This window comes from Sorex fumeus, unplaced genomic scaffold (assembly GCF_029834395.1).
Source record: "Sorex fumeus unplaced genomic scaffold, SorFum_2.1 ptg000063l, whole genome shotgun sequence".
NCBI lineage: Eukaryota > Metazoa > Chordata > Mammalia > Eulipotyphla > Soricidae > Sorex > Sorex fumeus.
In genome coordinates this window covers 10,756,313-10,783,996 of record NW_026606120.1, presented here as the reverse complement: position 1 = coordinate 10,783,996, position 27,684 = coordinate 10,756,313, and the positions used below count along the sequence as shown (strand labels likewise).

The following is a 27,684-nucleotide window of genomic DNA, read 5'->3' as shown; positions in this document are numbered from 1 at the left end:
TCTACTGAACGGTGAGAAGTAAAACACTGGAGTACAATAAAAGTTGATGTCTTTGTCTGTGGCTGCAGCGACTACTGCTGGTGCGAACCACTGTCCCCTGGAGAGCAATATCCGTCAGCAATTACCTGGCAGGCACGGAGCAACCTGGGACAGTAATTTCCATCTCTGCAGACACACCAGTTGGAGGCAGACCTTGAGTGGATGGGTGTATCAAATCAGGATTGGCCGTTTGGGCTCTAAGCCTCTGGAAGTCTTACCTCATTTCCCCTGCCTCTCCGCCATCCCTCACGAGTGGAAGACAGTCAGACCCAGAACCATGAATGAATCATGAAAGGGCAAAGGATCCCCATTTCCCACTTTATGGAAGAAAGGATTGGACTCGATTGTTCTTTTTTTTTTTTTTTTGTCACACCTGGCCATGCACAGGGGTTACTCCTGGCTCAAGCACTCAGGAATTACTCCTGGCAGTGCTCGGGGTCCCATATGGGATATTGGGAATCAAACCTGGGTCGGTCACGTGCAAGGCAACCGCCCTACCAGCTGTGCTATCACTCCAGCCCCAGGACTTGATTGTTCTAAGATCTCTTTATGGCCTGAAATCCTGAGACTGCCTCGAGCAGCAGAGAACACCCATGGACACACAGGAGAAAAAGGGGAAGGTCTCCCAGTCCACACCATCGCACACTGTCACGAAGGAGAGGGTGAAGATGGCCAAGCTTCCCACTGCCAGCCGCAGACACCAAGTTCATTACTGCAGGCTTCAATTCTGCCTCTGTGTTAACTAGATCACTGGAAAAGTGCAAATGAATCATGGTCCCCGGTTACTGACCTATCCTCACTAGATTCTCTGCCTAATTCTATATATTCTGGTCGTCATCACGAATGACAAATGATAACTCAAAAAAGGAAATCCAGAAAGGCAGGCTCTATGGGATCAGAAAAGCAATTCATTTTGGCTCTACATAGTCTGCGACATGGTCATCTATTTTCAGAGTTACATAGGTAAATCCCCAAAGTACTTTCTGGAAATATAAATAATACTAATATCGCTTTGCTCTTGTTTACCGCCTTCTGTTTTGTCCAGAGGCCTCTCTTAGGCACTGACTCCTTTGATTAGGACAATGCATCCACCCACCACCTGCCTGGGGCCCCTCAGTAGGGCAGAAAATGTCCTATGAGGCGTCAGGTCAAGTCAGAGGGGAAACAGGGGACCCCAGAGGCACAGCAGTCGGAGAGATGCAATGCCCTCTGACCTCAGATGGCCGTCCTTCCAGGTTCAGTTCCCATTCCTAATTTCCCCATCTCGTCTTTGGCACATCTGCTATCTCCATCCTGCGACACCACCTTTTACACTGTCACCTGCCCTTTTTATGTCCCAGCCAACATTTCTTTAAAAGTTACCCAGGGAAGTCCCTAAGCTGCCAGGAAATGAAAACAGCCACAGCACCAGAACCATCTGAGGGCAAATACTGAAAGGTGTCCAAATACCACATGCTGGCTTGGACCCTTGTGTTTCTGGGTGAATCTCTGCTGGCCTGGGTTCTCTGGGGCCTCTGTCAAATACAATCTACTCTGAAACCATCCTCTTCCTCAGGAGGCCAGGGCCTGCCCCCTCCGAGGGCTCCTTTCCTGTCAACTACCTTTTTGGGGAATTTTTGCTTCTGGGAAGATACCTGCAATGCTCAGGGGTCACTCCTGGCTCTGCACTCAGGAATGATTACTCCTGGTGGCTTTCAGGGGGGCCATATGGGATGCTGGGATTTGAACCTGGGTTGACTGTGTGCCAGGCAAGTGCCCTACCTGCTGTGCTTTCTCTTAGGTCCCTCTAGTGCCACTTATGTTTTTCTTTCCACTGGACTAAATTCTCTGAGAGAAGGAAACTCATTTGTTTCACTTGTCTATTCTGAATGCTTAGCACAGTGCTCAATGATAAATGTTAAGTTAAACTAAATTGATAATATGTTATACTATGTGTGTGTGTCATATCATATATCTTGTATAATAGTTAAAGGTAAAGGTAAAGGCCCTCCAGTTGATAGTCGATTTGCTCGAGTGGGCCCAGTAACGTCTCCATTGGAGACTTTGTTGTTACTGTATTTGGCATATTGAATACATCACGGGGAGCTTGCCAGGCTCTGCCGTGTGGGTGAGATACTCTCGGTAGCTTGCCAGGCTCTCCGAGAGGGGCGGAGGAATCGAACTCGGGTCGGCCATGTTGGCTGCGTGCAAGGCAAACGCCCTACCGCTGTGCTATAGTAAAATTAAAAAGAAAAACCAGGGCCAAAGAGAGAGTATTGGGGGTTAAGGCGCTCGCCTTGCATGCTTTACTCATCCTGCTTCAGTCTCAGACACTTGCATGCTCCCCCATTACTTCTGAGAGTGACCCTTCAGCAGAGATCTGGGAGTACCCCAGTGCACTGCTAGGTGTGGTACAAAATTCGCATACTTCCCCCCTCCCCCCGCCCAAATTTAACCAACATGGGGTTGATGCGTCTAGAAAACTGTGGGGTACTGGAGAAGTAGTACAATGGGCAGGGCACTTGCCTGGCATGTGGCCAACCCAGATTTGATCCATGGCACCCCATATGATGGCCCGAACAACATCAGAAGTGATCCCTGAGCCCAGAGCCAGGAGTAAGCCTGGAGCATGCTGGATGTGGCCAAACAAACAAAACCAAACAAATAACCCCCCAAATAAACAACGACAAAAAAAAAATCCCACCAAGAACAATAAAAACACCAACAGAACTCACTAACTTTCTTAGCTAACTCCACAAACTTTCACAGAAGTACTGAGAAAGAAGTACTGGGAAGTAATTTCTCTTTAGTAGAAAAGCACATTTCTAAACTACCCACACTGTTGAGATGATGCCTCACCCATTTCTGTTTGACTTTAAGGACATACTAGAAACCCACCTTCTATCTATAGTATAAAGAAAGCAAATAAAATTATGAGCTTTAGAGAAGTACAAAATAGGTTTTGAGAGAATTTGACACGGGCAGTTAAAGAAGTCCCTACGAAGAAGCGGATGTGAATAGGAGGCATCTTCACATCACTTCAATTTCACCTCTGTGGGTTTTTTCTTTTGTTTTTGGGCCAAACCTGGCCTTGCCCAGAGCTTACTCTTGGCTCCGCACTCCAGGAGTCACTCCTGCTGGGCTGAGGAACCACAGAGGGTGCCAGGGATCGAACCTGGGCCGGCTGCGTGCAAGGCAAGCACCCTACCTGCTGTGCTATCATTCCATCCACTCACCTCTGCATTTTATGGAACATAAAAAATCTGATTGCATGGCTTAAAATACTAGCCTATTTTAATTGTCTATGTCTTAAAGAGTGAGGGGGAAAAATGAAGACATGAAAACTAGAAACATGTTTAGAGAAAAAAATGGAATGCCCTGGTTTTTATTTTGGCTGCTAGTCTATTAAAAATGGGTTCTGGAACAACTCCCCAAGGAAACTGAGAACAAGTCTTTGGTAGGAAACTAACCACAGGGGAGGAAAGGGCAGAGCAGAATGGGCACAGGGAAACTGAGACCATGCTGGAGGGATGTGATAACTCTGGGGAAGTGTCCAGCTAGAATTTGTCAGCCATGAGCCCCTATCAGCAACCATAGTGCATTTTAAAAAAAGTTCTTACCAAGAAGTTGAGGGGAGGGGAGGCAGGTGGGTAGCGAAATGGGGGACACTGGTGGAGAAAAGTGGTTACTGGTAATGGGATCAGTGCTGGAACATTGAATGTCTGAAACCTAATCATGAATAACTTTGTAAGTCATGGTGTCTTAACATAAAAAAGTACCTGAATTTTATTTAATTTTTTTTATTTAAAATTGTAGCTCCAAGGATCAGTCCCAGGTTTCACGCATGTAAGGCATGCACTTATTTTATTTTTTGGCTTTTGGACTACACCAGGCAGTGCTCGGGGCTTACTCCTAGCTCTGCATTGGGGTCACTCCTGGTGGGGGGCAGGTGGACTGTATGTGGTGTTGGGGCTTGAAGCAGGCTTGGCTGCTATACTTCCTCTCCGACCGACTATCTAAATTTTAGGTACTTCCCTACTGCCATTTTTTTTTTGATTTAGAGCTCTCTGGATATCTTTGGACATTAAAAATAGTGGATATTTACAATTTATTACAATCTTTAATTATCTGGACTTTAAAAAGTTCTTGAAGCCAAGGGTAGATTGCAAATCTCTCTTTTCAGAGAAGGGGAACTTTCTTATGCATTATTATGCAATTACAGATTAATCTAGGCATGATTAGTAGGCAAATACATAAATAAGGCAATAATACCCATGGTCTGAATTTAACATTAAAAATAAAATAATACTAAAAGATCAACATTAGGATTAGTAACAACATAGACCCAGGCTTGTACCACAAAGATAAAATTAAGTATCAAAGCTCTAGTATTTTCATACTAGCATTTGAAGTATTTAATATTTGAAAACAGTTTTAAGAACATATGTTTTCTACTCTATTAAGAGATACTCCATCCAGTGAACAATTTGTTACTACAAAATAAATGAATGTTTAAAAGACAGTCTGTCAGTTGAAAAAAATATATTAAAATAACAGGTTTCCAAGCCAAGTTAAACAAAATATTTTCTCCTTGACAAGCTGCTTACGGTTAAATGGAAGCAGGGCAAATGTGGTCAATAATATGGATTACATATAATAAAAAGGACCTTAGATCATGTTAATATAAGGATCAGAAAGCAGCAACTTCAATTAAATACACCCAATTATTTAGCAAACTTTCAGATACAGCAAATAAATTTATCTGTTTTAAATGAAAGTGCAGACATAAGTAGCTTTTTGACCTATGAGTAAGTCTCTTGAGCAACAGTCGCAGCAAAGCAAAAATCTGCTTAAGCCAGGCAAAGCCCCCAAATCAGACAAATGGTTTTAGTAATCAAAAAGCATTTGCAAACTTATTTCCTCGGTTAGTAGCAGGGGGCTCTGTGCACACAACATCCACAGCACCCCTCATGTGTGCGTGTGTGTGTGTGTGTATGGGGGGGTACGTATGTGGGGGTGCGGGTGCACATTCCTAATACCCACAACAACTCGCTCTTTTGCTTTTCACCACGGGAAATTTTAATCCTGTACTATCCAGTGGAAAAGGCTAGCAGTTATACTATTAAGAATTGACGTCTCTCACTTAAAATCCTCTATTATCCACTAATGCTTACATTGTATTGGGATTTAAGAAAGCCTCTTTATTGAGGCCAGTAATATGTCATCATTTTGTTCAGCTAACAGGCCTGACGGGCGCTGTCTCATCGAGTTAGGCACTGAAGATCCTTATTTCACACCATGCCGGCAAAAGCTGGCAGAATAAATGGGAATTAGCCAATTGGTAGCAAAGGCTTTTAATCCCCCCAATTCAGACTTTCTTGTTACCTTAGCCTTAATTATTCCATTTGGCCAGGGATGGTAGTTTTCCAATAAAAGTGATCTCTCTCTACTGTAATAATTTATTTGACTGTTATTCTTATGTATTTTTAACAACTAACATCACTATTCACTATATCTCTTATGTTTTTTGATCCTTTTTACTACTTATCATCTTCTTTATTTGAAACAGATTTTTAACAGATAAACTTGATCGTTACAACAATATCTTGCTTGCATTTTATTCAAATAATTCTTAAAAACAGCTTAAAAAGCCGTTTGGAATAACATCAAGCTTGCCATCAATCAAACGAAAAAATTCCGCTGGCGGTTCTATAAACATCAGATCAAGTCTGATGTCTTCAAGGATTTCAGAGTGAACCATAAAAAACTCCATTAACTTCTGACAAAGAATGCAAATTAATCACAACATGGGGTGAAATGAAATTAAAGGCTCTTTTCTAATCAATGACAAGGCAGGATGAAATATTTGTTACTCTCTCTGCACTCAAGACTGCCTGGGCTGTTTGCACGGCCCTTGCAAAGCCCCAAATGTAAGGTGTGAGTACAGATTCACCCACAGTCACTGTTTGGGCCCCCCCCCCTTCCCCCCCAGCTATCTGCTTACAAGTCGCGGAGATTCACAAAACACACTAATCATCTGAATCTCAGGTGCATCCAATTTGTTATTCACACTCTCCCATGCCAGTGAAAAGCCTGGCGCAGACAGATGCACCAGGAACCCTAAATGACAGTTTTGGCCTCCGGAAGTACGATCACTACAGCAAAATCTAGTACAGCCTCCAGGTGAAATGTCTGGAGCTCCATATGGAGCAGGGAAAATTAACAACAAGATGAAAATCACTGCAGCAGCGGGGAGTCGGAATTTTTGAAAAAAAAAATGAAATTTAAAGATGAAGAAAGAGAAGTAATAAATTAATGGGGTGTGAAAACATTCAAAGCTTTACAATACCAGGGGCACTATTTGCTCAGATTTTTTCCCTTTTTTTAACTTCAGGTCATTTCGATGTAATTTATTAACCAAGATCAGGAATTGTAGCCAAAAGAAGCACAACATTTTTATACAGGCAAAAGTACTTTAACTACATTTGTATCTGTCTCAGCAGGACTTTTCCCGTGGCATCTTTGCTCACCAAATTTCCTGATGCCAGGGCTGGCACAGCCCCAGAAGTCTCCTTAGTGGGTTTACTATTGTCCTAACACTGGGCACTATTGAAAAGTTTGAATGAATTATGATGATTTTTTAGCAGGCAGTCTTTTTTTTATTTCTCCTAAATGATGGTGTCATTAAACAAATCATTGCCCACCATCATGTTTTTTAAGTCAACTGAATTCGGATCTATACACAGTTTAACTGTACATGCTCTAGCCCTTATCCAGATGTACTCATCTTTCCAGATTATTCTGGAAGATAAATTGTTCACGGAACAGAGATAAAATCTGCAAGATGTTTAAAAAGCAAAAAAACCCAAAAACACCACAACACCCAAACGTTCCATTCTCCTGTTGCCAAATGTGCTTCTTGGGGACCCAGAATGTAATGGCAGGGTCAGGGATTGCTCTGGGGCCCTGGGGACTGTCCCTGTCACTCTGCTAAACACATGGTTAGAAAAAGCAAAAGGGCTCTGGGGAATAGTCTTGTCATCATCGACAACAGCACAACGTTCGAACGTTCTGCATTTCTCATCGGCACAAGCGGCTTCCCCAGGGCACACAAGACAAGCAGGTTTGGTGGGGCTGAAGCGCCTTGAGTACTACCAGAACCAAATTCAGAGACTTGGAGGTAGGCACTTGGCTCGAAGCTGGCAGGGCCGAGCTGTCTCCCTTCACCCAGGCTTGCCTGTGCCACGGGGTCTTCACTTAGGAGCTCAGTCTGCCCACCTAGAGGCTGAAAATAACAGTGGCTGAAAGTGGGGTGACCTCCCCACCCCACAGCCGGATGGCAGAAAGTCCCCTGAAGCTCTCTGCTAAAAAGGCGCTAGAGGAAAACTCAGACACCACTATTCTTCCTAATAGAAGCTGTTCATAATCAAACTGTTCATTTACAGAGACTCTTAAATCTTTTCGGCGGGGGGGGGGGGGGGGGGGGGGGGGATGGGCTCTAAATTGCAGGCCAGTGACGCTAAACACCTTTAAGCCCTAGGGAGCCCGCAAGCCTTTAAATACCAGATTAAAAACCTGACCCACCCAACAAGGACGTGCATCTAAAATGACCATCCTGACAAAATATCTAGCCCTTTCTGTTAGGCTGGCCCCGGGACACAGAGGCTCCCTAATAGCGCCTCAACACCCCGGCTCTGTCCCCACCAGATAGACACCATGTCACGGGCAGGGAGAGATGCCGCTAACGATGCTGTCAGCTGTACTAATGCAGGCCGAGGGAAGGAGCCTCGGAGCTGGTCTCTTCCCCTGTCTCTTTGGACTGGCTCTTGCTATGCCCCAGTTGTGGCTGGCGAGATGCTGAGCACTTCCTCTGAAAACTTGAATTGACTATGAGAAGTTCTGCTGGTGCTCCGGTCGCCAGGGCCCTTTGTCCTTTTCCAAGAGATCTCCCATCTGCGATCTCATCTTACTTGCATGCTTTCTTACTCCGGCACGAAAGGTAAGTGCCAGGATTCTCTGGTTAAGAGATGAGACGAGGGTCTCCAGGGGCCACAGAGTGAGAAGGAAGGCCCGTGGGGCCCCAGAATGTCTGGTAGAACTGGACTTTAATGCTCATCTTCTGGTTCCAGGTCCAGAGCGATTTCCTTCGGGTCTTTCTCCCACCTGGCCACCACTGAAGGAAGCTCTGATTGGATGGTCCACTAGGATTTTGGTTTCAGAGCAGTGATGCTGCATGCAGCACTGTCCCCAGGCTGGGGTGCAGAAGCAATCAAGACTATGTGACGTGAAAGATACAGGAAAGGGAGTGGGGGATGACACCGAGAAGGTGCTCCTTGGCTCAGTAAGCAGAACAGGAACCTGATTCTGTGTCTGCTGGGCAGAGCCAGCATGGAGGCTTACTCCTCAGACATAATGCAGAAAGGGTGGATTCCATGAAAAGCCAAGGCCAGCTTCCAATCTGAAGAGCCCGCGAGTCTCTCTGGGGTTTCATGGAACCAGACTGGGAACTGTTCAACAGGGAGTGGGCGTGTCGCCCTATTCACTCAGTTTCCAGAGGGAGACGATCTGGTCTGGCTAGGAGTTCAAATGGGATAGCCTGGGCGAAACAGAAGGTAGCACTGCACTGTCCTCCCGTTGTTCATTGATTTGCTCAAGCAGGCCCAGTAACATGGTGAGACTTGTTACTGTGTTTGACATATTGAATACGTCACAGGGAGCTTGCCGGGCTTTGCCGTGTGAGCAAGATTCTCTCAGTAGCTTGCCGGGCTCTCCGAGAGGGGCAAACAGAAGGTATTCTTTTTATTTTATTTACTTATTTATGGCTGGAGCGATAGCACAGCGGGTAGGGCGTTTGCCTCACAAGCGGCCAACATGGCCGACCCGAGTTCGATTCCTCCACCCCTCTCGGAGAGCCCGGCAAGCTACCGAGAGTATTGGATATGCCAGACACAGTAACAACAAAGTCTCCAATGGAGACGTTACTGGGCCCGCTCGAGCAAATCGACGATCAACGGGAGGGCCTTTTATTTTCAAATAAATGATACTTGGTGGTGCACAGGGGCTACTCCTGGCTCTGTGTTGGGGGCCGCTCCTGGCGGTGCATGGGGGACTGTGGTACTGGCAGACAGGGTATGCACTCAGCCCACTGAGTTCTCTCCCAAGCCCTTGAAATGGTCTGATTTTAGAATCCAGTCTCTAAGCTAGTAGAAAAAAAACACTCTTCTTCCTGTATTTTACTTGAGGGCAAAAAGGAGGGGTAAGGAAGGGGTTTATAAAGTACCCTTTATAGATAGATAATGCTTATAAAGCATATGCAAACCCCATCAAAAGTCACTGTTGATTCCAGTATTAAAAGCACACCAACTTCTGTGGAAAGATCTTGGAAGCAGGCTGATGGCATCAAAGCTGCTTCTACTCCTTGAATTTCAAATTCCAACTGGGTGACAATGTTCTACCAGGATCCAAGAAATACAGTTCATTTTCCCCACTCTGGCAAAAAGGCTATTGCTAACTAGGGCGTTCAACACATTAGACTTTTCCAACTTCCACTTGACTGACTGAGTAAATGTATACTTAAACCATCAAGAAAACAATAATTGCAAGGTAACAGCCACTTGCCAAATTCTACCAAAACCTTCAGAGGCTTCATCTGTTGAACATAAAGGTGACAGGTTTCTCAGATTTGTCACTTACCAAATCTCTCAAATTGATGATTTCAGACATTAGGAATTTCAAGAATATAGCTGCAATCTTTGACATCTGTGTTTAATGGATTACAAGTTTTCTTGCTAAGACTTGTCTGAGCGATCTGTTGAACAGTACGTGTGCGGCTCATTTTCAAAATTTTTGAAAGAGAATCTAAATCAGCCAAATGTTGAATTGTTTAAAATCAACTGACAAGAATAAGAGGGGCTTACCAAGATAAATATTCTAATGAGCTATAAATCCTGGAAATGGGATTTTAATTTGATGGGCTACCTCGAGGTAAGCAGCAAGACTGTAGCTGCTAAAATCTCAGTGAATGCTTGACTGCTAGCTAGCACGCATGCCAAGCGATTTACATTTTAGATCTTCTCTACAAGAGAAAGAGCATGTTAAAACAAAGAAGTCGACAAATTTGAAAAGTGAAAAAGAACACTCCGGAACCTAACAAGTCAGATGCTTTCTTTTCCACTTGTCTGCTGTCACTATCTAGAAAAGAAAAAGGATACAACAGAGACATTTGAGAGTGGAGGGTCTTTAAATGTCCACCTAGATGCTGAGAGAATTTGTTGAAAACTGCTTATGAAGGTGGCAGAGAGAATGAGCCCCATCCTATTATTCAATAACCATGTTTGTGATGCATCTGCATAATCTAACCATGCATAAATTAGTATGTGTAATACAACACTTATTTGCATAATAATAGCAAGTTAATAGATGCTTAAAGAGCAGAGACCAACACCACCTTTAAATCAGACAGGCCTCCAGGCAGTTTGGCCTGTACAGACCAAGATGCCAGGAAAACAGTGAGCTTCAAGCAGAGGGAAACAGTCAAACCATTCATTTTTCATCCCTCTGGACATTTCACTTATTTTCCCCCCACACACTGGGGAATCATTTTCAAATCACAAAATAGCTGTATATTTGAAATGCTAGCAGACTTTCCATAGTAAAACTCAAAAAAGAAATGATCAAAATTACAGTCAGCAATTTTCTCATCACAGACTGATTTTTTGTTTGTTTGTTTTGCTATGTTTTTTAAGTGGCTAGGAGAAAGGGCAAATTTTTAAGAATATGTTCAAAATTATACCCCAGAACATTTTTTTTTGGGGGGAGGGAGAGGTCCTTCTATTTGTTTGGCAAAAATAACGACCTTCCCTCGCTCTTTTTGCCCTTCATCTCAATCCTTTCATTCAAATCATTTTAATTGAATCCAAAAGCTCAAATAGTGCAGCCAGACCGGGCTGTGTGACTCCTGCACCCCCTGCCTAAACACAGGGATGGGCCGAGGGGAGGGACAACAGCACCAATGTCACACAAAGGAAGAGCGTGCTGATGGCTTTCACCCTTGCACAAAGAGGGAAAAAGCTGGAGTTTAAAAAAAATCAAAAATCAATGGAGACTTCTAAATGACTCCTTTAAGATATCACTTTTCAATTTAACAGGACAGATTTATTTGTGTGTGGCTCAAACGCTCACAATTGCTCTCTGCACCTTCATACATAGGAATGAATGTCACAGTGGCAAACGGCAGTAATGAACAATCTTACCTGAGGATATGGAAACCTCCCAAGAGCAAGCTGGGAAAGGAAATAATATTTGTCTAGTTATAGATTTGCATGCAGGGCAGACCTCCTTAAGAGAGACAACTACTAAATTTCAGAACTGTATCTGGCGCATATAAAAAGCCCATAGTCTCGACCGTACCAGCTAAATGATTGCTATAATTATATGAGCAGTTGTATTTAGAATGGACTTTTTCAGTGAACAACAGTACAGCCCCAGATAAAGATATTCTAATTGTAACAACCAACACACATCACCCTTCTATCGTTTCTCCTAGGAATGTTCTCCATTCCCTGATACTCTGTACTGACATGTATGTGGGTTTTTTCCAGACAAACATGACTATGGGAGGTGGCTGGCTTTTCCTCCCATTCAAAGGGGAACGCCTTCATTCTTTCTAGTACTCAGCTCTGTAGAATTTTCAGCTACAAGTAGTGAGGAAGGTTACGGGAAATGGCGAGTGGGTCATTTGAAACAGAAAAATGCTGCCATTGTTTTCATCTATTTGTTAGATTTTTTTTTTTTTGCTTTTTTTGGGTCACACCCGGCGACACTCAGGGGTTATTCCTAGCTCATGCACTCAGGAATTACTCCTGGCAGTGCTCAGGGGACCATATGGGATGCTGGGAATCAAACCCAGGTTGGCCGCATGCAAGGCAAACACCCTACCCGCTGTACTATCACTCCAGCCCCTATTTGTTAGATTTTTTAAAACAGTCATTTCCCATCTAATCTTAGAAGAAAAGAGCAACAGATCCTGTGTGTGTGTGTGTGTGTGTGTGTGTGTGTGTGCGTGTTTGTGTGTGTGTGTGGTCACAAGTGAATGGAGTCGTGGGATTGTGAACTTGGAGCTCTAGGTCTAAGTCTGAAGTTGGGAAAGATTACGCCTAGACTTTTTGATGCCGCTTGATCTAGTGAACAGTGCTAAGTATTTCTAGATCAGTCACTTAATTTGGTCTCTAGATTCTTCATCTGTGAAAATCAAATAACTCAATGGAGATGATCAACATGAAGCAGTAAGATCAAATTTACCTAGCATATCATAAATTTTTTTTGGGGGATAGCCCTAAGAAGTACTCCAGGGGGTCCTGAGGACAACACAGTGATCTGAAAGCCAGCTGTCAGGGCCCACCCAGGGCCACCTTGATGGGCCATACTTGGTGCTTAGGGTCCTCCAGGGCTACACCGTGCAATGCTTCGGGACTCTGGGACATTATGGGGGGCTGAACCTGGGTTGCCCCATGCAAGGCAAATGCCCCCCACCCCTTGCCTCATGCTATTTCTCCAGCTTCTCCATAACCACAGTGGTAAGACTTTGAGACTCCATAATGCTGTCAAATCCTCTGGCCTGATGTTCTAATTTGTGACTACATTCCTCATAGAATCAGGGGACTGGGAAGTTGGAATGGATCCAAGAGAACATTGACCCACTTTAGAGATCAGAACTTGAGTTCTCCCACACACAGTCAGTAAGGAGAAGCCAAGGAACTGATTCCAGACCTGTGACTCTACCAATGTACTTTCCACTAATTTTCTAGATCTGGGGAAGTTGTGCGTTTATTTCAATGATATTGGGAACTGCTTGAATGTTTCTGAATGCATCTTCTGAAATAGTACTTCTCTCCTTACTTTTATTTATGACCTTTTGGGCCACACCAGGTTGGGCTCAGGCCTCTCTCCTGGCTCTATTCTTAGGGATCACTCCTGATGGGGTTCAGGGGACCATATGGGATGCTGCAGATTGAACCTGGGTTGGCCATGAGCAAGGCAAGCACCCAACCGGCTGTATTATCACTCCAATTCCCTGGAATTACACTGAGAATCAACTCAAGTAACATAACAGCATCTGTTTAATCTTACGAGGAGTACATCTTATCCTGAATTCAAAATTACATATATTTATTCATCACATGACAACATCAAAAGAGCCACCACTATTTAGATATCTGTCTTTGTCTATTGATTGGGCGACTGACTGATTGTTATGCTTGGACTACCTGGTGAGTTTCATGCCCTTAACTCATTTCTTGTGGACTTAAAAGCCTACTGTGTTTCATTACTATACTATCATCATTATATTTGGAAAATATTACCCTTGGCAACCTATTCAGTGTGTGATTATGAATGGCCCAGTATTTTGTGCTCAGGGATCAGCTACTGGCATTGCTCAGGAGGCCAGATGAGATTCCAGGGATCGAACCAGGGTTGGTCTTGGGTAAGCAAATGCCCTACCACTGTACTATTACTCTGGTCCCTCAATCTAGAACATTTTATCTCATTTTATAGACACTGGGTCATTTACCATTGCACACTGAATAGGTTGCCAGGGTATGGACCAATTCTGCCCATATCTTAGCAGCTAAAGAAACACATCCCACACAGTGACTCATCCTAGGGGCTGGAGATGTAGTTGGTGGGGGAGCACGTGTTTCACACTTTCACACCCCAGGTTCATTCCCCCACATGCTCCCTACCTGCCCCCCAAAACGGCTGGCTAGTGGCAGCTATTATTACTGTTCCCACCCTCCCCTTCAGTTAAAGAACTAAGCAGTAATAAACAGAAGCGAGTTCTGTTTCACAAAGAAGAACGAAGAAAGTGAAAAGTGCAAAAATGCGACTTCTTCCTACAAAGCCTCAGATTCTCAGGTCTTCACCGGGCTTGGTGAGGCAGTGCCCGGAGACCTGGGAACAGCCTCATCCACCTGCTCCTGGCCCCTCCGGACTCACTGCAGGTAGCAAGGACAGAGACACCATCTGTTCCCTCGGACAGACACCACCACGAGCGGGAACAGAGACAAGGCAGGCTGCAGGCCGGGGAGGGGGCCACTCAGTAGATGAGGGGGGTGTCTCCGCTCTGCCTCACTGCTCCTGGGACTGGTTTTACTCTGGGGCTCTGTCCCCAGATCACCTGGACTCTCGGGAGGGCCTGTCCACTTCATCCTGGGGAGCCAGCAGAGTTTCCAAGACATGGTGCAGGCCTGACCCCTGCGGGGTGAGAGTCTGGATGGGGAAGGGATTCCCCCATCTGGGCCCAGAGCAACTCAGCATGCCTCTCCTTTTTATACAACCCCCCCACCCCCCCGCCCCGACACACACACACACACACACACACACACACACCCCAACATGAGGCTGCTCCTGCGGCAGACCTTCACCCACTTCTGTGGTACCTCCAGGCTGGCCCTGAGAGCGGTCATTTCTAAGGCCTGGGCAGGGGGTGCTGCCATGGGCTGTCCCTGTCCTTCCAGGCTTAATGGAGCTGCAGTGTTTATGTTCCGCACTATTTATCTTGTGGCAAAACAGAAGCAAACAGAAAGGCAGGCCCTGAACCTTTTCATCAAGTTCAATTAGGAGAAGGTAGAAAAGGAAAAGGCCCCTGCACAGAGACGGCGGTGTGAGGGATGCGTTCTTCACGGGGCTGTCAAAAATCCAAACGAACGCGGCTCGCTGCCTGACACGGGAGCACATATGCTGAGCGACTGTTTCAGAGACAGACGGACCCCGGGCCATGCTGTATCTTTTACCCCTACTGATCTATTAATCTACTTGCATTTCCCCGTTTTTATTGTCAAGGTATTATAAATTAGGAAACTTACAAAAGAGAGTATGTAATCTTCTCCGAAATGGCCTGCAGATATGTCACTGTACTAAATGTGTTTCAGATTTAATGAAGCTTTAATGTCCTTTTTAATTTTGCCTGTTTCTGTATCACCAGGGGTCGGGCAAGGCAATCAGCACTCAAGAGGGTGGTTTGGTTTAAAACTAGGAAAAAACTCATTTGCTTATGAGTTGCACTGTATTTTCTTAATTAAATTTACTGAGTAAAATGGTTTAAGTTCAGCCAACCAATGACCTTTGTATGTAGATTTAGATTTATAAATAGGTTAACAGTTAAAGTAAAGAAAAAGAAAAAAAAAAGGAATCACAACAAAGCAAACAGATTAGGGCTAAGCCAATAGAAATCTTTACTCTCTTTATCATCTTTACGAAAGAAGCATTTAAATATAGGCAGCTTAAGTCCGGTTGGCTTAAAAAAAAGTATATTGAAAAATGTGGACATACATGAGCACTGGCAATTCATCAAATACTACCCTCGCATCCTTTTTCATTCCCAGGAGGGGGGCGACTCATGTCATAAAAGATATGGAGAAGCTTTATTTATTTTGGGGTGGTGGTGGTGGTGGCTGCAGAGATGGGGGGAGGGAGAAGATTCTAGGAATGCTAAATAAAACGCTGCATTTTAAATTCCACATGCTAAAGATTCAGCAAATTGCTAGCGAGGGTTGTGAGACATTTACGAAGTAAAAGGCAGAAAAACAATGGCCTGAAAAACACGGACCAGGTGGTGATACATTTAAGTCATAGTAAACACCATCATTTCACTGTACACCTAGGCCTTGCCCCTTGCTTCATCTTCTTCAGCAACCTCTTTAGTTAGCGCCATTTGAAAATGGTGGCTTTCAGAATTGAGATAGCAAACTTATGTGGAAGTGTGATCTTAGCAGTCTCAAATAGGTAACCACTGCATGATGAGAACCTTTGTGTTTTAACAACAACAACAACAACAAAATGTGGGTGTGGGGCTGGAGCAATAAGGTAAGGCATTTGCCTTGCAATCCGGGTTCGATCCCCAGCATCCCATTTGGTCTCCTGAGCACCCCCAGGGATAATTCCTGAGTGCAGAGCCAGAAGTAGCCCCTGTGCATGGCTGGGTGTGACCCAGAAAGCAAAAAACAAAAGAAAACAAAAGAAAACAAACAAACAAACAAACAAAAAACAACAACAACCAGGGTGTAAGGGATGTATATATCAAGCAATAAAAAGGGCTCCTGTTGTTAATAAAAATAGTGCCGGAAAGTCCAATGATAAGCAGAAACATATAGAGAGCTAGCAAGCAGAAGGCGGGACACAGATTCAGGATATGCTCCTGGCAGTGACAGTCGGAGTATCAACAACGCAGTTAAGTGGGAGAGTGAAATGCACAGCTATACGAAGTGCACGGTTTTTCTTTAATTCTTCATTTAGACATATTCTATGTTTCTTGGCATAGCTGCAAATTGAAAATAAGCATTTTCAATATAGCGAGTGAGAGAGCTGAAGGAGGACTTTATAGTCTGAAACGTTCCAAAATTTGCTCTTAATTACCTCGTGCACATTTTACACAATTAAATTTCCATCTCAGGATTCTGCATTTAGATGGTACACTGCAGTTAAACCTTCCTTTCCTAGAAATGCTGCCGTCGTGGTGGAACATTCAGACACAGGGAAACTTTTAAAAATCAGACTTAACTACTGGATTACGTAAAATTCCCTAGGTGAGATTTTATCCCAAGAACAATTTACACAGTGCTAGAGAGAGGGAGAGAGTTTAAATCATCTGAAACTATGCTGGTGAGAAGCCATAATAAATATTAAATACCTCAAAAATCTACCCTAAGATTTTACTTTCCTTTCCATGTATCAATTTCACTGCCCTCTCCCCGAAAGGTTTAGAAACAATCCAACGGATATAACAGCAATTTACCAGTGTTAAAGTGCTTGAGAGGTTAAACTGACACAAAGAACATTGAAGCACAAAAGCGTCTTGAAGTAGGGTTTCAATTAAATGTGGAGGATTTAGTAATGCGGGACCAGGAAAGGGGGGGAAAAAAAAGAGTTACAAATTAATTTAATCTTCTGCCTATAGTTTGCAGCTGCACTCCGAAGTGTCTGGGGCTTAAAGACAAAGCCCTGAAAGGTCTCCGAGTGAGGGAAGCTTCAATTTTTAATGTATAACGCCATTAGCTGATAACTTGTGGAGTCTCCAACCCCCGCGGAGGGGCATAAGTGCGAGTAACAGAGACTGATGAAGTGACATATTTGTTCACGTCGAGAACTATGAGGAAGAGGGTTATTACTAACACCAGCAGGCCCAACAGAAATATGCCCTAATAACCTTTGGGACCCTCCGCGTTATCAGTTCTCACTACATCAAATATATTAAAATCAAAACCTAATTCCCTTTAATTAAAGACAATTAGTTTGTTTTACTAGGATCGTTTTAAACTGGCTCTGTATGAAATGCATCGCAAATTAAAGATGGGGTAATAAATGGAGCAAGAGGCTCGGTGACGGCCACCTTTCTGCCCGTGATGGCAAAGAGGGGTTGGTCATCCGGTCCTGTCTCATGCAAAATGGCAACGAAGCACTTGTGTGCTGGGAAGAATCCAGTAGAACCTGCATCTCTTGCTCTTTAACACCTTCAACTTCTCTTCCTTCACCTGACTCTTTCCCATAAACTCTTTGGATTTCTTTAAAACAAACAGAACTATGGCCCAATGGAGGCATCAGAAACTTACTTAATTTTGCCCAAAGTCACACTGTTGGTTGGTGCCATACTGTTAAATCATTAGGCACCCTGGTCCCCAGGGATCTTGGCATAATGACAAAAGACTCCGCGCCCAAAGGCCCCAGACCCTGCCAGAGCAGGGGGCGAATACTGGTAAGGAGTTCCTAACACCAGATCAGAGGGTCAGTCCGAGAGATTACGTAAAAAATGAATAAGGGGTTTGAATATGAGATTCCCTTCAGCAGTGCTTCAAAGCCTGAGCCAAGAATACTCATCATAATCAGAGCCTGCTGATAACCCAAAATTTCATTTTAACCTCAGGAGTGCAAACATAGGAACCCCACTTCCCCTCCACCCCCCAAATCCTCTAGTGAATCAAGAGCTTTTCTATCACTCAGATACAATCCCACAGATTACTACTAATAATAGAGAAAAGACACCACTAAAATCAAAGATTTCTAATAGAGTACTGGGGTTTGGGGGTTTTTCTTTTGTTTTTAAGTTAGGAATAGCCTTATTATTGTGGACACTTAACAGGGCAGAGGGCAGCAGTAATTCCAAGTACAATATCCTAATGCTGTCCCTTTAATTGCTTTATTTGTTTCACTGTTAAAAATGATTGCTTGCTGTGGTCTAACCAGAAATGCTGAAAAGCATGATACATTGAGGTCTCAACCTGGGCAAACTGTACCTAAACTTACACTTTATTGCAGCTTAGTTCACAATCTTCACCTAATATAGGGTTATATCCCAGTGCAGCAGGAGGATAAATCATCCTGGAATATTACTCCGGCAAAGTTTAGCTGTGACTGGAGCATATGTGCTTTCGAGCCACTGAAGCAAAGGCCCATAAAATACACTAATTACTGGAAGTTATGGTCACTGAGTGATTGATAGCGCTCTGCAAGGCAACTTCCTCATTTCCAGCTCTTCTGAAGGGGCTCATCCGCCACAGAGCAATTATTAATTCATGACCCACCCCTCAGGCACTAGCACCTTTACTTCTAATTCTCCTGCTACCAAACTACTGCTACAGCTGGACACTGTCTTCCTTCATCCTGATGGCTGGGTAAGGATGATAAAAAGTAGATTTCATGCTAAATGCTATTGTTTTGAATCTTTAAACGGAGCTTGGTATTTCGAACGCTGCTGTCCCAAACACATAGATCTCCTTCTCCCCAATGTGATTTCTTCACTGGCATCATTTTCTATTTTTTCCCCCCTAAAAAAATTCTGTGTACACATGAGTGTGTGTCTATGGATGCGTACATGTGAATATATGAATTTGTCAGTGTGTGTCATTGATCAATCTGTCCAAACTACATTAGGACAGAAACCCTAACGGAATACATCTTTGGTTGAATACTCTGGTTCAGATGCAATATATAATTTCAACAAAACTATTAGGTAAATGTGAGGTTGGTAAGTGATTTTTAAGCAAATGTGAGGAATCTTCTGTTTAAAAAGGCCAACTTTGGGGGAACCAGAGTGATGGGACAGCAGGCTTGCCTTGCATGCAGCTGACCTAGGTTCTATCCAAAGGGTTCCCCAAGTCCCACCAGGAGTAATCCTGAGTGCAGAGCCATCCCTCAACATCACTGGGTGTGACCCAAACCCCCCTTGCCCCAAAAGAGACCCACTGTGGGGGCCGGAGATAGTAATAATTAAGGCAAATGCCAGCCTTCCAGTCAATCTGGATTTGATTTCAGGCACGATATGGCCTCTCATGCATTGTTGGGATGTATCCCTGGAGGCCCCCAACATAGCCAATGTGGTTCTAGATGTCCCTGAAGCCACTGGGGTGGCCCAGCTGGTCCCTGGAACCCTAGGTCGCAGGCGGCACCACATTCCCCAGTCCTAACATTTAGCCACCAGCCTCATCAGCTGAGCAGCATGGTACATGGCCCCCAGACCCTGATTATGGGAGGGGTCCCTCAAAAAATCAGACCCTATAAAGTTTATAGTCTTGAAGACACCCTAATGGTTCCACACTGACTTCTATCAGTAGCTCCACTCAGAGCAATACGAATGAAGACTTGCGGTGCAGGGATAAATCTCTAAGCTACTCTCAGGGCCAGGGGCTTCTCTGACGGTGCCTGCTGCTGAGAAACTCTGAGTGGGCCTGAGGAAAGTTCATTCATGAGGGATAAAAGTCAACATGGTGGGGCTGGAGCGATAGCACAGTGGGTAGGGCATTTGCCTTGCACGCGGCCAACCCAGGTTTGATTCCCAGCATCCCATATGGTTCCCTGAGCACCGCCAGGAGTGATTCCTGAGTGCATGAGCCGGGAGTAACCCCTGTGCATTGCCGGGTGTGACTCAAAAAGCAAAAAAAAGCAAAAAAAAAAAAAGAAAAAGTCAACATGATACTTTTCTTTCTTCCCCTTCCCCCACCTTTTGGGTAACACCCGGTGATGCACAGGGGTTACTCCTGGCTCTGTAGTCAGGAATTGCTCCTGGTGGTGCTCAGGGAACCATATGGGATGCTGGGAATCGAATCTGGGTGGGCCGCGTGCAAGGCAAACGCCCTACCCGCTGTGCTATCACTCCAGCGACATGTTATTTTTCTAATTAAAAAATAAATAAAAAGAATGCTTTTAAATTTTTTTTGTCTAACTCACAATGCAGTATAATAAAGTAATCAGGGTAGCATTCCTGTCCTGGATTTCGGATGGCAGCACATGGACAGACTGCGCTCCAGTTTCCACACCCTTTTTTCAGGGCTTGTTCAAATCGTCCTTCCTCTTCTGTTCATAATCAATCCCCAGAAGACATTTTTTTTATTTTAGCTTTTTGTTTGTTTGTTCGCTTTTTTGGGTGACACCTGGAGCTCAGAGGCCACGTCTGGTGACCCTTGAGGGAAAAGGCAGTATTGGGGTGCAAACTTGGGGCTCCTGCATGCAAAGCACACGCTTTTGACTCAAAAGATAAATTTTAGGACAAAATTCATACCAGTCTTAATGGACTACCGCTCAGCTCAAGACGAAATTTGGAATTGTTGTGACAACACAGAACTGAAGTGCATCATGTTAAGTGAAGTCAGAGGAGAAAGATCAAGGCTGGGGGATCTCACATATATGTGGTCTAGAGAGAAAGCAAGGAAAGAGAACTTGTTCAGTGAGGAAGAACCTCCCGCTCTGACCACGGAACGGAGGTGTGGGTGGTGGGAAGGGTTTTGTGGACAGTGGGGGTGGGGTGGGGATCCTGATGAGTTAGGGGTGGGTGTGATGTGGTAACACTGCACCCCTGAGACTTACAAACGTTTACACTTAAATGCAACAACCTTCACACACTTCCCTCTTATTGTGGTGGGAAGGTACTCGGTGGTAGGATTGGTGTTTGAATATTATCTGTAATGAACTACTGTGAACTACTTTTATGAAAAGAAAAAATTATATAAATATACACCCCTCCCTATCCAAAGAGTGTATCACTGGTCCATGTCACTGGACCCTGGCTGGGGGACAGTCTCTGGTGTACCATGCCTTCCCCTCCATCTCTGAAGCCTCTTTCATTTGAAATTGTTTAGGGGGGATCTCTAGGTCCTAAGCTTCTCCAGACACTTCCCGACACCAGAGATAGCAGTGTGCATTAGGTCGACAACGAGCACTTGTTGATTCTGCTAAGCTCTCTGATGGCGCTGGCACCTGGAGCCTGGATGGCCTGGTGTCGTGCGGCCTGCTCTGCGCGCTCCAGGACCTAACAGCTACGCTGACCTCAGCTCCATGGTCTCAGAGGCCTGACCGCAGCGGCCCTCAGACACGGCATTGCTTAGATGACTGCTTCCACACGGTCAGTTAAGCCGTCGGGTTCATTTAGAGGCTTATTTCTCATTAAAGACTAAGGGGCTGGAGCGATAGCACAGCGGGTAGGGCGTTCGCCTTACAAGCGGCCAACACGGCCGACCCGAGTTCGATTCCTCCACCCCTCTCGGAGAGCCCGGCAAGCTACCGAGAGTATTCGATATGCCAGACACAGTAACAACAAAGTCTCCAATGGAGACGTTACTGGGCCCGCTCGAGCAAATCGACGATCAACGGGAGGGCCTTTACCTTTACCTAAAGACTAAGGGTTGAAAAACACAAAACGAAATAAGAGCTAACTGCCCCAAGCCCATCACCTGTCCCTGACTCTAATAATCATTTCAAGGGGCTGGAGAGCTAGTACAGGGGTTAAGACACTTGCCTGTCATGTGACTGACCCTGGTTTGGTCCCCGGCACCACAGTAGGTCTACAGATCCCCACCAGGAGTGATCACTGCTAGGCATGGCCCCCAAATGAAACAAAACGATAGTTTCAAGCCTCATAGTGAGAGGAAATGCTGCCATTTTTGCAAGTCTGTGAAGTGTAGACCCCTGGTGGAGGCAATCCCTGGACCTAACTGGGAGGTGGGGGGTGGGGAAGGGCTCTACCCTTTCTAATCTTTTTAGTTTTTGGGTCACACCCAGATGTGATGAGGGCTTATTCCTGGATCTGTGCTCAGGGATCACTCCTGGAGGGCCTTGGGGGACCATATGGGAGGCCCTGGAGTGAACTTGAGCTGGCTGTGTGCAAGGCCAGGATCTCTCCCTGTTGTGCTACTGCTCTAGCCTCAAGCACCTCCCTTTCTAAACAGCTCCCAGGCTGTTGCCTCCTCTGGGTTCCTAAGAAAAGCCTCAGCACTGGAGGAATCCTCTCAACTCCCTTCTCTCTTCAGACATTTCAAAGTCGAGGGCAGCATACCAGAGTACCAGATTCACATGCAAGGCCTCCGATGCAGTGTGGCCACTCCTAAGAAACAGAAGAAGGAGGAGGAGGAAGAGGAGGGAGCTATAGGGAGCTGTGGCCCCCGGGGCACCATGACATGGACACAGGCTGAGGAAGCCACCTCAGATCCTATTCCAGTCCTCTCCAGTCAGCTGGACCTGGGGATGCCACATGAAACAGTGGGGTCCACCTAGGATTTCAGACCCCTGGAAGCTGCGGTGATGGCGTGGCTATTTGTTTGACTTTATTTAAACACTGTGGTTTACCAAGTTGTTTACAAAACAGTTGTTTCAGGCATTCAGTGTTCCAACACCAATTCCACCGCCAGTGTGACCTTCCCTCACTTCCGCCCGCAGTTTCTCACTGAGCAGGGACAATAGAACTTATTTTATATGGCTTGTTACTGAAAAATGGCTAATGAAATTATTGAAAAAATATTTCAGTAAAAGTTGAGGCACTGTCCTCCCATTGTTCATTGATTTGCTCGAGCGGGCCCAGTAACGTCTCCATTGGAGACTTTGTTGTTACTGTGTTTGGCATATTGAATACATCACGGGTAGCTTGCCAGGCTCTGCTGGGTGGGCCAGATACTCTCAGTAGCTTGCCGGGCTCTCCGAGAGGGGTGGAGGAATCGAACTTGGGTCGGCCATGTTGGCTGCGTGCAAGGCAAATGCCCTACCGCTGTGCTCTTGCTCCAGCCCTCAGTAAAAGTTAATTGGTGAAATTTATGCCTCACCCTGGGGTCTTTACAGTCCTTGTCTGAGGGTTTACTGAGCTGTTGTTGCTGGCTGAGCTTCTGTGTTACTGTCTTTGTTCACTGAGCTTAGTGGGCATCTATGCACTTTCCCTTCTATGCTGCTGTGCTCCCACTGGGCTGTCAGTACTGTGGAATTTAGAGGGGTCACCTGGCCGCCTATGTGGTCACAGGTTTCCGGGAGCTCCAGGATCTGCAGCACTGGGGTAAGTTTCAGCGGCTTGGCTACGTCTCTTCTGAGATTCATCATGAAGTGGAGAAGTTGGGCCGAGGTTCACATGGCAGCGGCTTGTGGGAGGTAGGTGTTGCTGCTGGAGCTTCCGGCAGTATGGGGAGGGGGGTAACTGGGAGGGGTGGCTGCCCGCCCCCACTGAGAAGACCCCAGAGTTTTCATCCCCCAAACCCGTGTACCTGGAACTTTCTCTGGGTTGTCTTCTCTGCAGAAATTAGTCGTGAGGCAGTGGAGTTGAACTGTTGGCATGACAACAGCTGTAGGGTATGGGTGTGGCCACGGGGGCTTCAGCATGGCAGGGACCTGGCCCTCCTCCAGAGGGCACCCAGTTGTTTTCAGCCAAAGCGTGCCTATTTTATGTCACTATTTTGGGTAGTTAGTAAGGTATTGAGTGACCCTCTTTCCTTCTCCTTCACACAGCTGTTAGCTGTCTCTCCCTACTGTCCTCCCCACACACTCCTGTTCTACATTTCCTTTTCCTGACCAGTTGAGTCACACAAGAGGCAAAGCTGGACTCTCCGCGTCAAGTGCAGACTGACCTAAACCCTGATCAGGTGGGATTCTCACTGACCCACAGTCTACTACAGCAGACAAGCTGGCAGTTAGATAATAATTTTCATGTTTCTTATTTTGTTTTGAGGCCACACCCAGTGGTGCTCAGGGCTTCTTCCTGGCTCTGTGCTTAGGGATCACTCCTGGTGGTGCTTGGGGCACCCAATAGGGTGTTGGGAATCAAACCTAGGTCAGCTGCATGCAAGGCAAGAGCCCTACCAGTGTGCTACTGTTTTGGCCTCTATAATTTTTATTTCTTTTTGGTTTTTGAAAAACACTGGCAAGGGTATATGTTTCAATATGGGGACAATGTAGGGAGCAGTCCTGTGAAAAGCAGTCTTGACTGGAGTTGGAATATCCAGCTTTTTCTCTCAATCTCTTCCTGCTCATTTACACTCTCCATTGCACAGCGGTAGGGCGTTCGCCTTACAAGCGGCCAACATGGCCGACCCGAATTCGATTCCTCCGCCCCTCTCGGAGAGCCCGGCAAGCTACTGAGAGTATTCGATATGCCAGACACAGTAACAACCAAGTCTCCAATGGAGATGTTACTGGGCCCGTTCGAGCAAATCGACGATCAACGGGAGGGCCTTTATTTATTTATTATTTTATTATTTATCTTTTCATCCTCAAGTTATTTGCTTGAGTTCTTTTCAATAGTCTAAAGGAGATTTCAGTCCTCGAGTTAGGATACTGCTGCCAGTCTAGTGACTTCCTTGGAAAATCTTTTCATTTCTCTGGATCTCAGTTTCCTTATATGCAAAATGGGAACTTGGATGCTTATATGGTAGAACAATCCTGGATGCCTCAAATTACTGATTTTTCTTCAGTCATTTCCCATCACAGTGGGGAGAAGCTTAAAAAGATAATGAATATCAAATGGCTTCGGTAAGTGTTATTTTGTCACCCTTCTTGTTAGAATGACACTGATGATATCAACCGCCTGGAACACAGGCACAAGTGGAGGATCCCAGACCTCACTCCCCGGCCTCTCTGCGCCCTGCCGGCTTCCGCCTCTAGCTGGCTACTTCCCCAATCCTTCAATTGAGGCTTCCACACTTGAAAGAAGGGTCTGAATAAACAAGTTCTAAGTCTCTCATTAAGATTTAAAAAATAATTAGAGGGGCTGGAGCAATAGCACAGCGGGTAGGGCGTTTGCCTTGCACGTGGCCGACCCAGGTTAGATTCCCAGTGTCCCATATGGTCCTCTGAGCACTGCCAGGGGTGATCCCTGAGTGCAGGGCCAGGAGTAAACCCTGGGCATCAACCCTTTTTGGGTGTGACCCAAAAAGGAATAAAATAAAATAAAATAAAATCCTGATTAAAAAAATAATTAGAGAATCTGAAAACAAGGTAAGACAGAAAAAAAGGTTTTCTATGTAAATGCTACAAAATGCTTTTAGTCACAGGAAGTATGTCATAGAGTCTCCAAGAACACCTCCAAGCCCAAGGCTGCCGGGCTCCAGCAGGATGTGTGCCAGAGCTCTCACTTAAGCCCCCAGCTATCTGTAACTCAGCAGCAATGGCTTTCAAAATTCATGCAGGCCAGAGCGAGAGTACAGCAGGGAGGGCGCTAGCTTTGCATATGGCCAAACCCAGGTCCTCCCCTAGCCCTCCATGATTGATCCCTGAGCATTGTGGGTGTGTTCGCCCCAAAGTCCCAAATAAAAACAAAAAACCTCACACAGAATTTCAGAGTTGTCAAACGTCACTTAGAAGATGGGCCTCTTCTTACCTTATAAATGAAGGAATTGGAAGAAGAGGAGAAGACCAAAACAAAAAAAAAAAACCCATTAAAAAAGGGAAAAAGACATGTCAACGAAAGTACTTGCATGCTTATTCAGTTATGCCGAACAAGCAGCTGGGCTTCTGAAACTGTGGGTGTGACCCCATAAGAACGTGGGGCTTCTAAAAAGTTTCTTATAAGATAAATTACCATCAACTTATGTTTTTCTTGTCTATCTCTTTTATACACCCAGGGGCACCTACAAGTATATGGAATGGGTCGTGATGGAACGTTGGAGGATCCCTGTCATCCAGCGTGGGTGACATCTGTCCAGCGAGCCAAGCTCCTTGCTGGAAAAGGCAGGTCAGAAAAGGGGTTGTCATCAGTTTCATTCAGGCAATAACCCCAAAGAAGAGCACCATGCCTGCTATAAAACAGGCATTGTACCAAACCTACTGAATGATGAGACGAGGAAATGACAAGAGGAGGAATGACGAGATGAGGAAATGACCATTTAACCACAGTTCAGTGTCTATTACAATGTGTTAAAAAAAAAAAAAAAGATTGTTGGGCCACACCCAGTAGAGCCTAGGGTTGATTCCTGGCTCTGCGCTCAAGGATCACTCCAAGCAGGGCTTGGGGGAACCCTATGCAATACTGGGGATTGAACCCAGGTCGGCTCTGTGTAAGGCAGGAGCCCTCATCCCTGCATTATCTCTTTGGCTGTGCGACACATTTTTTATTATAAAAGGAAAAAAAAAGAGAGACAAGAGGTCATCCTGTCACTACTTAAATGACCCCCTCCTCCGGGTTGGGACATTTTACCTCTACAGATGAGGATTCCTGTGCTGAGTTGAAGGGGGACAGAGGGGCACTCCTTAAGTCATTAAATAGGCCCTGGCTTTTCTGCGGCGGTGGGGGAGGGGTGTCACTGTCAGTCTTAGAAAGCAGCCTGCCAGTCACAGGGCTGAGCAGGGATGGCCACTGTCCCCTCCTCCTGACAATCCTCCCAACATCTCAATAGGGCTCAGCAAATGCCTCCGCTCACTTCTCTCTGACTTCCTTCCTCTTCTCTCCAAGACTTATTGATTTCATGTTTGTTTGTCTGTTCGGGTCCGAGTGTGTGTCCATGAGCGTGTCCAATCTGGACATGTGCTGCTGGAAAAACTTCCCCAATCCACCCAAAGAGCGGACTGCTTAGCTGGGAGCGCCAGCCCCTGCTCCAGCGTGCCCCGTCTGTGTCCTGGCTGTTGTGAGAGGGCTGAGCACAAAGCAGCTCAACAAAGCCTCTTTCAGGGGAAGGCGCCCTCCTCCTGCCCGTCAGCCCGCGGTCGCTCCACTCACTGACAACCTTGGAAAATGCACGTTTAGGCACGGTAATCGGGGACAGCTGGAGCCCTTCACAGTCCCCGAGACAGACTGACCCGGCCATCCATCATCTCCCATAAGACCGTATGAATAGCTCCCACGTGCCGCAAGTAATAGGCATTTTATTTTTGTATTTTATTGTGTTGGTTTGGGGGCCACACCCAGAGATGCTCAGGGTTTCCTTCCGGCTCTGTGCTCAGGGTCACTCCTGGTGGGTCTCAGGGGACCATATGCAGTACTGGGAGGCTGGACGGACTGTGAGCAAGGCACGGACTTGCACTATCCTGTGTACTAGCTCTCTGAAGCCAAGGTATAAAAATCTGATGCACCCCCCATCCCTCACTCCCTCCCCCCAAATGACAAGGGGAAAAATAAAGTTGAGGTAGGATTATGAAAAGGAGTAAGGGCAGAGCAGTCAGTTGCTGACAAGGTCAAAATCTGTCCAAGAAGGGCAGGAGTGGTGTCACGAGGATTTCAGGCCCGAGTCCTAGGCAGGCTGCAGAGAAATACCCTTTGCCTCTGCACCCTGCAGTTTGGGAGATGTTGCCTGTTGAAGGCTTCAGCAGGAACTTCTGATTAGTAGCTAAGAAGCTTCACTAGCCGGGCATCTGGCTGACCATCCTTAGCGGATGATTTGATTTGTACCCAAACTCTGGCCAAACAATGACAAAAAATAAGGGGAGGAGGATGGG

At 45.6% G+C, this 27,684-nt stretch overlaps 1 protein-coding gene across 2 annotated transcripts in view; it reads right to left on the bottom strand.

The window, feature by feature from the left end:
• MAP2K5 (mitogen-activated protein kinase kinase 5) overlaps positions 1–27,684 on the bottom strand; it is a 272,784-nt gene that overhangs the window by 76,512 nt on the left and 168,588 nt on the right. For both annotated transcript variants that reach the window (XM_056127637.1, XM_056127638.1), the window contains one exon: positions 11,271–11,300. In XM_056127637.1, the coding sequence (XP_055983612.1) occupies positions 11,271–11,300 (30 nt within the window). The remainder of the gene's footprint in view (positions 1–11,270; positions 11,301–27,684) is intronic.